This window comes from Vicugna pacos, chromosome 22 (genome assembly GCF_048564905.1).
Source record: "Vicugna pacos chromosome 22, VicPac4, whole genome shotgun sequence".
NCBI classification, from domain to species: domain Eukaryota; kingdom Metazoa; phylum Chordata; class Mammalia; order Artiodactyla; family Camelidae; genus Vicugna; species Vicugna pacos.
This window is the reverse complement of record NC_133008.1, coordinates 25,079,410-25,092,734: the sequence shown is the minus strand read 5'-3', so window position 1 is coordinate 25,092,734 and position 13,325 is coordinate 25,079,410. Positions and strand designations below refer to the sequence as shown.

Sequence of the window (13,325 nt, the reverse complement as noted above, 5' to 3'; positions counted from 1 at the left end):
TTAACTCTCATCCTTCCACTCCCGGGGTAGATGGAAAGCCCTTCCAGTCTGGGGTGGGGCAGAACTTGCAGGAGGGACTGTGTGTGTACATCAAGTTCCCACTCTTGGTTCTGCTCTCAGGATTGAGTCCCCACCTTCTTTCAGCCCCAGGGACCTGGTCCTAATAACCATTAACAGGGCCCTGCTCTTCACATACTTTTAGATCCCTTTTAACGTGTATAGTGATGTGGGTTGGTTGTCTTTATTCCCAATTTGCTGTTGAAGAGACCCAGGGAAGATCACAGCTCTTAAGAAGCATTTGAACCCAAGCTGGTTGTTGGCAAGGTGCGAGTGCTGCCCTGAGTAGCCAGGTTTCAGGTTGTAAGGCAGCCTGGGACTTGCTCCCCCTGCAAGGGGCAAACAGCGCCACCTTCCTCACCCCCCAACTGCCTTCAGGCCAAGGAAAAAGAGGAAGAGTAAGCGCTGAGCGTGAGGTGCGACTGCCACCTTGTGGTGGAGATCAGTAACTACAGTCAGTTTCCCAGACCAGAGCCTGGAGAAAGGGGGCGGGGAGTGGTGTGCTACCACACCAGGACAAACCACACGAACACAGACTTAACTGTCCCGAACACTTTATTGGTCACCTCTAGGCCTGTGCCCTGGGAGGGGGTCACCATTCACCAGCTCCCAGCTGGGAGCGTGAGAAGGCCTTGGCCTAGCCCTTTAGGGCCATGGACTGTAGAGTCTGAAGGGGGGCAGGTCTGGCCTTTCCTGGGTCAGCGCAAGGCACCCAGATAGGGGCACAGATGGGGGCCAAGAGCCAAGTTTGCCACCTGTCTGCCAGCCTAGTTGTGTTTGGAGAAATATTCCTTGCTGTCGTCCACATTGGGCTTGATTGTGTCACTGCCTGGCTTCCAGCCAGCAGGACAGACTGGAAAGACAAGAGATGCACATGTGAGGTTAAAGGGCCATATTCAAGGTAGAGCCATAGTGAGGGGACAGATAGGCAAAGCAAGAGCATGAGTTGCAGAAGAAAAAGCCTGGAGCCGAGTGTTCCAGGCCCAAGACCATGCTGCATGATGAGAAGCCCTCCAAACCCAGCTGCAGGATTTTCTGGCTGACATTTTAACTTCCTTTTTGGCTCCTTTCATCCCATCTTTCTCTCTCAGCCCCAGCCCCACTGGACTTCGAGGGCCTGGCTGTGGTCAGGTTGTGTCCTTCACATGAGAAGATACTCTGATCCAACTAACATTAAAGCCTGCCTTGGGACACTCATTCTCAAATACCTTCTATAGATTTCTATTACCTCCCAGCTCCCCAGCCTCATATTGGGGTATTTCCCCCACCAGACTAGAAACTTCCTGGCTTCCGGCCTTGAGCTGAATCTTCTAGGGGCCCTCACATCCATCCCACACGGGTGATAAGCAGGCAATGAATGTACGCACGCATGACAGAGGGGCTGCATAGGTACCCACGTGTGAACATGTCTGTGTGTCTGCTCACCTTCCCCATGCTCATCTGTGTACTGGAAGGCCTGGACCAGCCGCAGAGCCTCGTCCACGGAGCGTCCCACAGGCAAATCATTGATAGTGATCTGGCGAAGGATACCCTTGCCATCGATGATAAAGAGGCCCCTAAGATACCAGGGTTCACAGTGAGGAGCCGGGGCTCCCACTATTAGGGCTAGGGGAGGGAGTACCGACTTCCTGCTAGCCACAGGGTTAGGGGCAAGGAGGGCATCACCCAAGAGTGGTCCCCTCACCCTGACACCCTGAAGACAGGGGCTTCCTGAGGCTGCTACAGTACCTGTATGCGATGCCCTCGTCTTCCTTTAGCACACCATAATCACGGGACAAGCTTCTGGTTACATCAGCCAGCAGGGGGATGTTCAGGGGGCCCAAGCCTCCCTCCTTCCGAGGGGTGTTGATCCTAGGGGTGGAGAAGACAGGGCTGGGACCTCAGGATGCCTGGCACAGCAAGGTCCTCACCATGCGGGCCTGGGTGTGATAAGGGCTGGAGAGGGAGTGCTGGAGGTGAGCGATAAGGGGCTTTGGAGTAAGGCCTAGGGAGCCCCACCCATCCCCCCCTGAAGTGGGTACAGGGGCTGTTTCCTCCAGCTGGGAAGACTAAGCTAATACTCTAGCAAATGGCTTCACATGTGCTTGTGGCTGCCTGCATCTTGGGGCAGAGAACCTGCCTTAGTCCCCATCCTTCTATCTTTATCTCCGTGTTCTGGGGCCCAGCCCTTCACTCTCTTGAACTGGAGTTTTCACCTTATTGAAATAGTTCTTGGGAGGGAGACTGTGTTGCCCTAAGTGAGATAAAACATCTGCAACTCTCTAGGCCTCCTGACTAGTTTCCAAATGCTAATTATTGTCATTATCATTAAAGACTTTGGACATCACTATTTCCATTATTTTCAAGATGCGAAAGGGAGGCACAGAGATTGAACACTGGCCACGAGAACACACAGCTCTGACCCTATAGACGGGCAGGTTTAGCTGCACCCTCCTTCCTTGCTGCTCCCCACTCATACCAAGCCAGGTGGGTGAACTGAGAGTCGACGGAGACACCCAGCACCTCGCAGCCCAGCTTGTGGAACTCCTCAGCATGCTCACTGAAAGCGATGATCTCCGTGGGGCAGACAAAGGTGAAGTCCAGCGGGTAGAAAAAGAGAACCAAGTATTTCCCTGGGGGAAGGGTGCGAATAGACAAGGAGTGAGGGCTCAGTGCCTCTAATGCCTGTGCTCCGCCCCCACCAGGCTCCCCTCCAGATCGCCCTCACCTCTGTAGTCTGAAAGCTTCACCTCCTTGAAGGCGCCATCTACCACGGCGGTGGCCTGGAACTCCGGAGCGTGCTTTCCGATGTGCGCGTTGCCTGAGGCCATGGCTGAAAGCTGAGACCCACCCCCTCCCGGTCAGTACGCCCGGGAGGACCCTTTGTCCTCGCTCCCCAAGGTCACGAGGCGGGCTGGGCCCAGTTACTGAGTCAGAGCAGCACTGCCCTGCACCCTCTCCGGCACCAGGTCCGCACGGCCTTGAGACTTTGGGAGATCCACCCCCCTGGGCAGCAAGAGCGGCGGGACAGCTGCCGCCCGGCCCCCTGTTAGTGCATCGGACTGAGCGCGGCCGCGCAAGACCACCGGCCCAGCAGGAGACGCCGCGAGCAGGGGGCGGGGAGCCTGGGGATGCGGCCTGTATTCCAAGGCTCTGGCCTCGGTTTTCCCCGTAAGCACAAAGGCAGTCACTAGGGTGGGCGGAAAATAAAGACAGCCAGCGCTGAGGCCTGGATGGAGCCTGGGCTGCTCCAAGGGGGATCGAGGCAGCCCGGTGCACTCGAGGTGTTCATACCTGCGTGGACAAGGGCGTGGCGCACGGAGCAGCAGATGCGCGGACTCGCTCTCTCAGCGCCAAGTGCACCCTGGGCCGCGGAGCCTTTTATGCCCGGCCCGAACCATGACGCGCAGGGCGGGGGGGTGGGCGGACGAGCCGGGCGGTCGGGTCCACTGCAACCGCAGGGGAGGGGAAGCGGGGCTGGTCGCATCCACGCGCCAGCGGGCCGCGGGGGGAGACGAGGAGCCGTGGGCCCAGACCACTGCACCCTTCCGCGGGGGTGGTGTGGGGCGCCGCAGACTGCGCGCGGGGCTCCTCTTTGGAGCGTGCCGGGGTCGGTTGGAGTCGGGCATGGCCTGGAGCCGGGCGGCGCTACTGCTGCCGCCTCTGATGCTCCTGCTGCTGGCGACCCCTGTCCAGGTCTCCCCCGACTACCATTACTTCGGCGAGCAGGGCGAAGGGGACATCTGGGAGCAGCTGCGCCTGCAGCATCGGGAGAAAGGTAACCGCAGGCCGCGGGTATGACTGTGCGGAAAGGTGCCCCATTTTCCTACTTCACCAGGTGGCTGCAAATAGACCCTCCTCCAGGGACTGCAAATCTCTGCCCAACTGCGCACTGGCGGCGCCCCTCTGGCTGGTTACTTTTCTCTGAGGCTTAGTTTTCTCACCTGTAAATTGAGATAGAGACTGTCTTTAAGCAGCTTACAAAGGAGACGGGACACGGGCAGGCAATAAATACCGAAGCAGACATACCCTTAAAGTCATGGGTAGTACTGGGAAGGGCGGAGATAGAGAAGGAAGGGTGCAGGTAAACTTCTGAACTCAGAGAAGGCCCGGCTGAAGAAAGATAACCAGTGCAGCCAGATGCCAAGCAAAAGACGAAAATGTGAAGACTTAGGGGGAAGAGTGCGCCAGGGAGTCAGAACAGCAAGTGCCAAGGCCAAAGGCCTGACAGGGGAATGGAAAGAGGCCAGTATTGTCTGGCTGAGGCTTGGTGAGTACATGAGGTGTCAGGACTTTGTGAACCAGAGTTGGGCTAAGACCTGTCAACTCAGGCCTTATGGAGGGAGGAATCAGTAAAAGAACAGTTGTAAAGAGCCTCTCATAAATGTTGCAGCTGCTTTGAAAATGATCACAATAATTGTTTTTGTATTACATGTGAGCACATCGCCTGGGGCTTTAAGTACCTTCATTATGCCAGTTATGTCATTTAATTACCACCTGACAACGCTGCTGGTCAGGTGACACTTTGTCCATTGGACAGACTCATGATCACGCCCCTGAAGAGATAGGAGTCACCTTCAAATTGTGGACACCAAGTGTGTTGTACCACACTCCCAACTGGACAGGCAGGCACAGGTGGGAAGTGTTATTTTGCAGTCTCTCTGGGCCACTCACCAGATATGTGAGCTTGGAAGGGCGGCTTGCTCTCTAGCCATGAGTTTCCTCACCTGGGACTAATGGGAAGATTAAATGAGATAATCTATGGTGGGGTACTGGCAGAGGCACAGCCTGGCAAACGTGAACAGCTGTTATGTGTTAGTGTCTTTCTCCTCCTCCCTCCCTAGAGGGGGAGGGAATAGGTTCCCCTCTACCTGGCCCTCCATCCTTAGAATTGGGAGACTCTGTCCTTGGCCCGTGGGGAAAGTGGCGCTGTTTCTGCGACCTGGGCAAGCAGGAGCGCAGCCGCGAGGTGCTGGGCACAGCGCCGGGCCCGGTGTTCATGGACAGCGAGAATCTGGTGCAGGTGCGGCCCTGCCGGCAACAAGATTGTTCATCCTGCAAGCCAATCGACTGCGGCTGGAGGCCCTGAGCCTGGGTGAGAATCGGGCGCAGAGGAGGTGGGGCGGGAAGGGCTGGCGAGTCAGGGGCCGCGGGTTCCCAGGGTGGGCGGGGAGAGGGGAAAGGGCTGTTGGGGGCGGGTAAGAGCGGGCACCGGAAAGGAAAACGAAGTCTGGGGCTTGATCGCAGTGTGGAATGGGAGAGTTGAGTCAGGAGATGTGAGCCCCGCTGATATCCGAGGAGAAAGGAAGAAAGGTTGTGGGGCCGGAGAGGGGAAAACGGAGCTGGAGGAAATGGGACCCTGGTGAGAAATAGAAATCCACAGGCCGAGGGCGTGAGCCCCGCTGAAAGCAGGGAATCGAAAGAGACTGCAGCGCGGTGGACAAATCTAGGAGGCGTGCGTCTCGCTAAGATGGGGGAGAGAGAGGGAGAAGGGCGGTATGGGGGTGCACCCCGAGTTGGGGGGAAGGAGCCTGCGTGGTGGGTGGAGACTCTGAGCCGAGTCTTTAGAGGTCTGCGGTCTTGGTTCGGGGAGTCTTAGCCCGAATGAGAGAGAGAGTAGGTAGCAGGCAAGGGGAGGGGGGCGCTCCGGATGAGCGACAGAGAGGGGGAATTGGGGAACTCCAAGAATGAAGGTTTGAACTCCATGGGAGCGGGGATTCCTAGTCCACGGGTCTCAGACTGTGTGGAGTGGCAGGGACCGCGAGTACAAAGTGCCTGAAACCCGATGGGGGACAGGAATTCAGCGATACAGACACCGTATTCTAGGAGTATAGTGGTATTTGAACTTCTAGGCCCCGACCGAATCGGGTCCTCCAAGGCCCGCCTCAATTTCCCTTTTATTTCCCTCCCATCCCACTAGCCCCGGCGGGCGAAGCTCCAGAGACACCGGGGCGAAGCTTGGAAAGCGACCCCACCCACTCCGTTCCCCAAACCCAGAGCTCGGCTGTTTGTCCCCGGAACTACAATTCCCAGGAAGCAGCACGGCAGCGGCACCGGCGGCGGCTGCGCAAACGTCAACGGCGGCGGGAACGTTGGGGGCTTGTCCCACGCGCCGATTGGTCGAGAGCTAGCGCTGCTACGGAGCCCGCGGAAAACGCGCGGCAAGACCTTTGTTTGCAGACCTCGTTCCTGCGGCTGGTCGTGGCGGCAGAGGCAGCATGGATCTCAGCGAGCTGGAGAGAGACAATACGGGCCGCTGTCGCCTGAACTCACCTGTGCCCGCTGTGTGCCGCAAGGAGCCCTGCGTACTGGGCATCGATGAAGCGGGCCGGGGCCCTGTGCTGGGTGCGCCCCCAGGGCCGGGTCGGGGAGGGGCGTGATGAGGGGGATGCAAGTTTCCCTGGAACAGGAGTCGGAATTGCACCGGACTCAGGGAAGGGGAGGGGTAATAGTGGTGATGGCCACGACATTGGTGATGGCTCCAAAAAATAGCGGTGATAATGAAATAATAGGGACGGCGACTTTCATGGGCTCACTTGTTGGACCTCCGCTTCCCCAGGGCCCATGGTCTATGCCATCTGCTATTGCCCCCTGACCCGCCTGGCAGATCTGGAAGCCCTGAAAGTGGCAGGTGAGCCCTGGGGTACATCTAGGGAGGGGGGCTCCTGGGCATATTCAGGGGCGGGTACAGGCTGGAGCGGGAGAGCAGAAACTAGGTGAACTAGCCGCTTTCCTTCTCTCCCAACCCTCCTCCCAGACTCAAAGACCCTGTCGGAGAGCGAGCGGTTCAGGCTCTTTGCGAAAATGGAGGAGGACGGGGACTTTGTGGGCTGGGCACTGGATGTGCTGTCTCCAAACCTCATCTCTACCAGCATGCTTGGGCGGTGAGGGGGGCCCCGGGGTGGAAGGGCAGCCAGCATGGGCTGGAAGGGATGGGTGGCTGGAACGAGGTTGACTGAGCTCTGTTCCCCATCGCAGGGTCAAATACAACCTGAACTCCCTGTCCCATGATACAGCCACTGAGCTGGTGCGGTATGCGTTGGACCAGGGTGTGAAAGTGGCCCAGGTAAGCTAACTGTTGGATTACCCTCATTTGATCACCTCACTAGGGTATAAAAGGGCAGTGGATGATTCAGCATCAGACATACCTGGAGTCCCTCAGGAACATCTGTTATCGCTGTCGATGTCCTACTGTTTTTCTTATCTTAAATGTGTGCCACACTGAGGACCATAGTGGAGCCCCCAGCCTCACCTCCATCTCATCTGTCTCCATGTCTTAAAGGCTCAGTGTCCAGAACAAATCCCCCATCTGTTCACCTGCCCACAGTCTCTGTCCTAACCCAGGGCACCCTCCCCTCCTGGATGCCTGCCCCATCCTCCTCCAGCCCTCTCCCCTACAGTGTGTTCCCCACGAAGCAGACAGTTGTCTTTTTAAAATGTAAATCTCGGCATTTAATTTTCTGATCAAAGTGAAAGTTAAATCAGGAAAATTCACAGGCAAGTGGGGAATGAGATTAAATCATCAGAGAGAAATGTAAGTTGGCATTGCATCAAGTGCTCTGAGGCAAAGAACAGAATGTCTTGAAAGAATACCAAGGATGCATGCACTTGAGATAGAGAATGTATAAAGGGAGGCCTTGCTGAGGAGGTGGCTGAGGTCCAGGACTGGAATGTGGAGCTGACGATGTAGTAACTGAAGCAGACAAGGACCCTGCCCTCAGGGGTTCATGACCAAGTTAGGGGAGACGAGCAGCTGGGAAACAAATAACAAAGATGATTTTTGAGAATAATAACAGCTATGGAGATCACTTTTCCTGTTACCTTTCTGACCTCATCTCTGTTCCAGCCATGTGGTCTCTGTACCCCTGTTCAGCATATTTGATATGGTCCCACCTCAAGGCCTTTGCACTAGCTGTTCCCGCTGCCTAGAATACTCTTTCCCAGATCTTTCCATAGCTCATTCCTTTATCTCTTTCAGATCTTTATTCGCATGGCACCAGTTCACAGTGACCTTCCCTGAACAGGCCCAAAATTTAAAAAATGGTAACCCCTTCAAGATCTCCCTTATGCTTTATTATTTATCCTGTTTCTTGTTTGTGGCCCTCACCAGAGTGTCCACTCCATGAGGCTAGGGGTTTTTGTCTGGCATGTTCGCTGCTGTGTCCCCAGCACCTAGAGCAGACTATGGCATGCAGTAGGTTTTCAATAAATGTCGAATGGATATAGTGTGATCAGGAAAAGCCTCTTTGGGATGTGATGTTTGAGCTGAGACCCCAGGAGAAAGATAACAGTCTGGGCACCAGCTGAGAGAAGAGTATTCCACGCAGCGGGAACAGCAAGTGCAAAGGCCTTGAAACTGGATCACCTGCACAGTTGTTTTTCCAGATGTTGTTCAATGAATACATTTCTGTCGCTGTGGCAGGTGTTTGTGGACACTGTCGGGCCTCCAGAGACATATCAGGAGTGGCTTCAGCAGCGCTTTCCTGGCATTGAGGTGACAGTCAAGGCCAAAGCAGACGCCCTCTTCCCTGTGGTCAGCGCTGCCAGTATCTGTGCCAAGGTTAGGCCCCCACTGGTCATGGTCAGCTCCCAGCATCCCCCTGGGCAGGAGGCAGGTGTGGTGGTTTCATGGGGAGGGAGATCTCAAGTGCCTGTCTTGCCTGCAGGTGGCCCGTGACCAGGCTGTGAAGAACTGGCAGTTTGTGGAAAAACTGCAGGACCTGGACGCTGATTATGGCTCAGGCTACCCCAATGGTGAGCAGACAGCAGTGACAATAACATAGAGACAGTAACACTAAGAAAGGCAGGCCTGGTGTGCTTCTGAGCTTTTCTAAGTTATTCTGCTCACCCTGTTCTGTAGCAGGAGAGGCTGAGGTCCAGAAGGGGCAGGGTGGTGGTGGCTGGAGGCTACTTTTAGCCAACATGTGGCAGAGCTGGATTCCAGCTGGCAGGCTCCGTCTTCCCTTCTCCCTCCCTCCCTCTGCTGTCTCTGGAGCCCCAGTGAAGGACCGAGCCCCACCATAGGTATCTGGCCATTTGTTAAGGGGAAAGGAGCAGGGAGGGGATACTGCTTCACATCCAGTGGCCCCAGCTTAAGTCCATTGTTTCTCTTCATTATGGGGCTCAATCTCCTTGTCTGTGAAGTGGAAGTGATCGTGGCATCCCACCCCTACAAGGATACACAAGGGCAGATGCAAAGATTCAGTGGCTGGATTTAAGGATCCCTCTGGCACTTGGGTGACACAGCCCAGCCAGTCTGTAGTTGGAATGTATGTGAGGCCAAAGTGAGGAAACCTGGTCCAGGCCAAAGAGATTGGGCAGTGTTCAGTGCTAACAGTACCTGGTATGTGCCCTACAGAGCTGAGCCCTGGGAATTTGTCCATAAGCAAGACAAACAAGGACCTCCCTGTCCCCACTGTGTTCGTGGTTACCAGGGAGAAATGGGTATTACCCTAGTCCCTCATGATCCACAAATGCTGGCTTAAGGCCTGTTGTCCTTGGAGAAGTAAAGGAGGTGTCTCAGAGGTAGTCTTCCTAAACTGTACCTTGAGCAACTATTGGTTAGAGAGTCAGGGGGAACTGCCTGTGCAAAGGTCCTGAGGTAGGAAGGTGTTTCAGACAGTGGGTAGTGCCTCAGGGACTCCAGAGGAGGCCTGAGATGAGGTGGCAGGCCACAGGTGCCAGGCTGAGAAGCTGCATCATTATGGCAGGGCTCAGGGCTATCACATTGTTCACCGTACCCTTCCCTCAGATCCCAAGACAAAAGCATGGTTGAGGAAGCACGTGGACCCTGTGTTCGGCTTCCCCCAGTTTGTCCGGTTCAGTTGGCGCACAGCCCAGAGCATCCTGGAGACAGAGGCAGAAGACGTTACATGGTAGGTGTCCTGGAGGTGCTGTGAGGAAGGAGGGTGAGAGGCCAGGGCTCAGCCCTGGCTGGGAGGGCTGATCCCCAGAAATGGTCAGTGTCACCACCTCTCTCCCACAGGGAGGACTCGCAGACAGGGGATCAGGAGGGACTCGGGAGGATCAAGTCCTACTTCAGTGAAAGCCCCCGGACCCGCCCCCGCCTCCCCCATCGCTACTTCCAGGAGCGCGGCCTGGAGTCAGCCACCACTCTCTAGGTTGCCAGTCTGTACCCCATTTACCTCCCCCCCCCCGTTTGATTAAAATTGTTGAAGGAAACCTAAGTGTGGGGGTTCTCCTTGGGGACCAGATGTAGGGGTGGGAATATGCTCCATCTGCATCTGGACCCAGTTGCTGACTTCTGGAACATAAAGGATGGGCACTGGTTGATTGATTGATTTGCTTTTTAAAGTGTGCAACATATTTGTATAATGCAGAATTAGAAAGGAGTACGTTGAGAAGCTTCCCTCCCATCCTACTCTCAGCACAGTGGTAGGCTTCCTGGGATGTCTGTCCTTTTGGGGCTGCTGTACCAAAATACCACAGCCTGGCGGTTTGTAAACAACAGCTAGTTACTGCTCAGTTTGGAGGCTGGAAGTCCAAGATCAGGTTATGAACATGATTGGGGTTTGGTGAGGGCTCTCCTCCAGGTCTCAGACTGCCGACTTGCTCTGTCCTCACATGGTGGAAGGGGTGGGGAATCTCTGTGGGGTCCCTAATCCTACTCGTGAGAGCCCCACACTCATGACCTAATCACCTCCTTCAGGCCCCGCTCGAAACACCATCTTCTATGGGGGTAGGATTTCAACATAAGAATTTGGATGGGGACACAAATACTCAGACCATAGCAGCTACCTTCTAGGTCTTTCTGGAGTTATCCTGGCATGTTACAAATGTACGTATGGATACATCTTAACTGAAGGGTTCTTTTTTTTACAGAAATGGAAATAGTATACGTTAGATTGTGCACATAAGTCCTTTCACTGGGTATATTTTGGAGATAATTCCAAATAGGTGTCTAAAAACCTTCCTCATTCCCATGACAGCTGCAGATTCCTCCATGGCATGACTGTCCTATAGTTTATTTAATATCTCTTAATAGACATTGAGTTGTCCCCCAGCTTGCTGTTAAACGTGTACAGCAGGGAGTGACAGGTTTGCCATTATTTTTCACACTTTAATCTGTAGGATAAATTCCCAGAGGTAGGATTGCTGGGTTAGAAGGTCTATGTGGTTTGTAATTTGGGGATAGATTTCCAAATTCCCCTCTGTGGAGACTTGTACTCAGTGGCACTCCCACCAGCAATGTAAGTGAGCACTTGTTTCCTTCACAGTCTTGCCAGCACTGGGACAGGTTTATCTCACTCCATGAGAGGTATGGAAGTCAAGTGGCTCAACAACATCAAAGACACCATTTTTTAAATCCATCTTCTATTTTGCCAGTTAAAGGTTTTTTTTTTGTTTTTGTTTTTTGCCTCTCATGGTCCCAAGATGGCTGCCACAGCCCCAGACATCACATCCCAACCTCCAAAGGCCTCATCTCCAAGCAGCCACTCTGTCTCTTCCTGGCTGAAAGTAGGATACATCTACATCTGAAGCAATCCCTGGCAAGGGGAATGGAATACCTTGCGTAAAGAGCCAAAAATAGGTACCTGGGAGGGAGGGAGAGACTCCCATCCCCATCCCTTGACTCCACCCCCCACTACCTTGACTTGAACAGAGGGATTTTACTGGAAAGGAAGAGGGAATGTCTTTTGTTTTTTTAAATAAATGCTCTGATGGCAGAAGCCAAGGGCATTGTGGGAGTATTATTCATGGAGCATGTATTAGTCTGCCAAAGCTGTCATAGGAAAGTGTCATAGACTAGGGGACTGAAACAATACAACTTAATTTCCTCACAGTTCTGGAAGCTAAAAGTCCAAGATGAAGGCGTCAGAACAGGACTGCTTTCTTTTTTTTTCTTTATATTTTTATGGGGGGTGGGTAGCTAGATTTTTTTAAATTTATTTATTTTAATGGAGTACTGGGGATTGAACCCAGGATGTGCTAAGCATGCGCTCTACCACTGAGCTGTGTCCCATCTGCCCCCCCCCCCCAACGCTGACCCCATTGGTCTCTTCTGAGGCTTCTCTCCTTGGGTTGTAGATAGCCATCTTCCTGTCTTCACATGGTCTTCTGTTTGTGTGTCTGTGTCCTAATCTCTGTGAGGACTCCAGTCATGTTGGATTAGGACCCGCCCATAGGACCTCATTTTACTTACTGACTCTAAAGGTTTATCTTTAAATATAGTTACATTCTGAGGTACTGGGGGTTAGAGCTTCAACATGAAATTTCTTTTTTTTTTGGCAGCAGGAGTAGGGGGTACGATTCAGCCCATAACAGAGCACCTCTGCACTGTGTACATGTCCTGTGCTGGACACGGGGAAGCCAGTGCTGACCAGCCAGAAAGGGTCCTAAACTTCCCATTGAGGACCAGAGGGCCCTTGGAGTGCACATGCAGAGGCCAGCTCTGGCCTGGGGCTTGTAGGGTCTGAGGACCTGAGTGGCCAAGATCTGATGGTTGAGGGGGCAGAACAGAAAACAGGAGGGTGAAGGGGGTTCTAGACAGTGGGAAGAGCAAGTTCAGAGACCCCGGGATGAGAGGACCCAGCTGCATGAAGGACCTGGAGCGGAGGTGATGAGGGCGGGCCTTGGAGAGGAGCTCTGACTACCCCATTTTTCCACCTGAAAATATCTATTCACACCTCAGCCTGTGGTTATCATTGTAGTTGCAAAACGTTACAGAACCTAATTCCATTTGTGGTTCTGCCCTTTTCTATGCTACGAATGTGGAGTACCTCAGCCTTGCCTCTTTCCCTCAGAATTATTAGAATTACAGTTCATCTTGAAATTATAGACCCTTCTGACTGCTGATAGAATTTGACTTGTAAGATAAGAAAGAATTGGTAATGTTCCCCTCTTTTCTTGCAGCTGGTGTAACTGGTGAATACTTCTAACACATGTCTAGGGATCCCTGGCTATTCTGAGTGGTGTTCCCAGGCCAGCAGCATCAAGTTCACCAGGGAGTTAGAAATGAGGAGCTTGAGTCCCACACCAAACCTGCCAAAGATCCTCAGGGTCTTGTTTAAAATGAGGTTGATAGCAACCTGAAAGTTTCAAGTGGACAGCCTTCTGGGTTATTCCTCTGATTCCCTCTCATTCACCCCCTCTGCCCATCTTTCAGTTCCTGTCCCAAGGTGCTCACTGGTGCCCCTCACCTCCAGTCTCAGCCCTGCCCTGACCTGCTGGCAAGTGGCAGGCAAGGGTGTCAGTCTGATGGGTCTTCCCCTGCTTAAACCTGGGGCTGTCACACCCCTTATCATCAGCTCACAGCACCTACTCCTGGC

General features: G+C 53.8%; 3 protein-coding genes across 3 annotated transcripts; 2 read left to right on the top strand and 1 right to left on the bottom strand.

Annotated features, from left to right (window-relative positions):
• Nucleotides 1–594: 594 nt before the first annotated feature.
• On the bottom strand, nt 595–3,454 carry PRDX2 (peroxiredoxin 2). The gene is made up of 6 exons (XM_006206242.4): nt 3,331–3,454; nt 2,765–2,876; nt 2,516–2,669; nt 1,786–1,908; nt 1,483–1,613; nt 595–910 (listed from the first exon to the last, which is right to left on the bottom strand). Exons 2-6 carry the CDS (start codon nt 2,865–2,867, stop codon nt 825–827), a joined length of 597 nt encoding a protein of 198 aa, XP_006206304.1. The 5' UTR covers nt 2,868–2,876; nt 3,331–3,454; the 3' UTR covers nt 595–824.
• Nucleotides 3,455–3,479: 25 nt separating this feature from the next.
• Nucleotides 3,480–6,094, top strand: THSD8 (thrombospondin type 1 domain containing 8). The gene is made up of 3 exons (XM_072947591.1): nt 3,480–3,814; nt 4,926–5,131; nt 5,957–6,094. Exons 1-2 carry the CDS (start codon nt 3,664–3,666, stop codon nt 5,123–5,125), a joined length of 351 nt encoding a protein of 116 aa, XP_072803692.1. The 5' UTR covers nt 3,480–3,663; the 3' UTR covers nt 5,126–5,131; nt 5,957–6,094.
• A 154-nt stretch (nt 6,095–6,248) lies between these two features.
• RNASEH2A (ribonuclease H2 subunit A) lies at nt 6,249–10,218 on the top strand. The gene is made up of 8 exons (XM_015240999.3): nt 6,249–6,381; nt 6,596–6,667; nt 6,794–6,920; nt 7,015–7,102; nt 8,459–8,596; nt 8,703–8,790; nt 9,788–9,911; nt 10,022–10,218. Exons 1-8 carry the CDS (start codon nt 6,255–6,257, stop codon nt 10,155–10,157), a joined length of 900 nt encoding a protein of 299 aa, XP_015096485.1. The 5' UTR covers nt 6,249–6,254; the 3' UTR covers nt 10,158–10,218.
• Nucleotides 10,219–13,325: the final 3,107 nt, after the last annotated feature.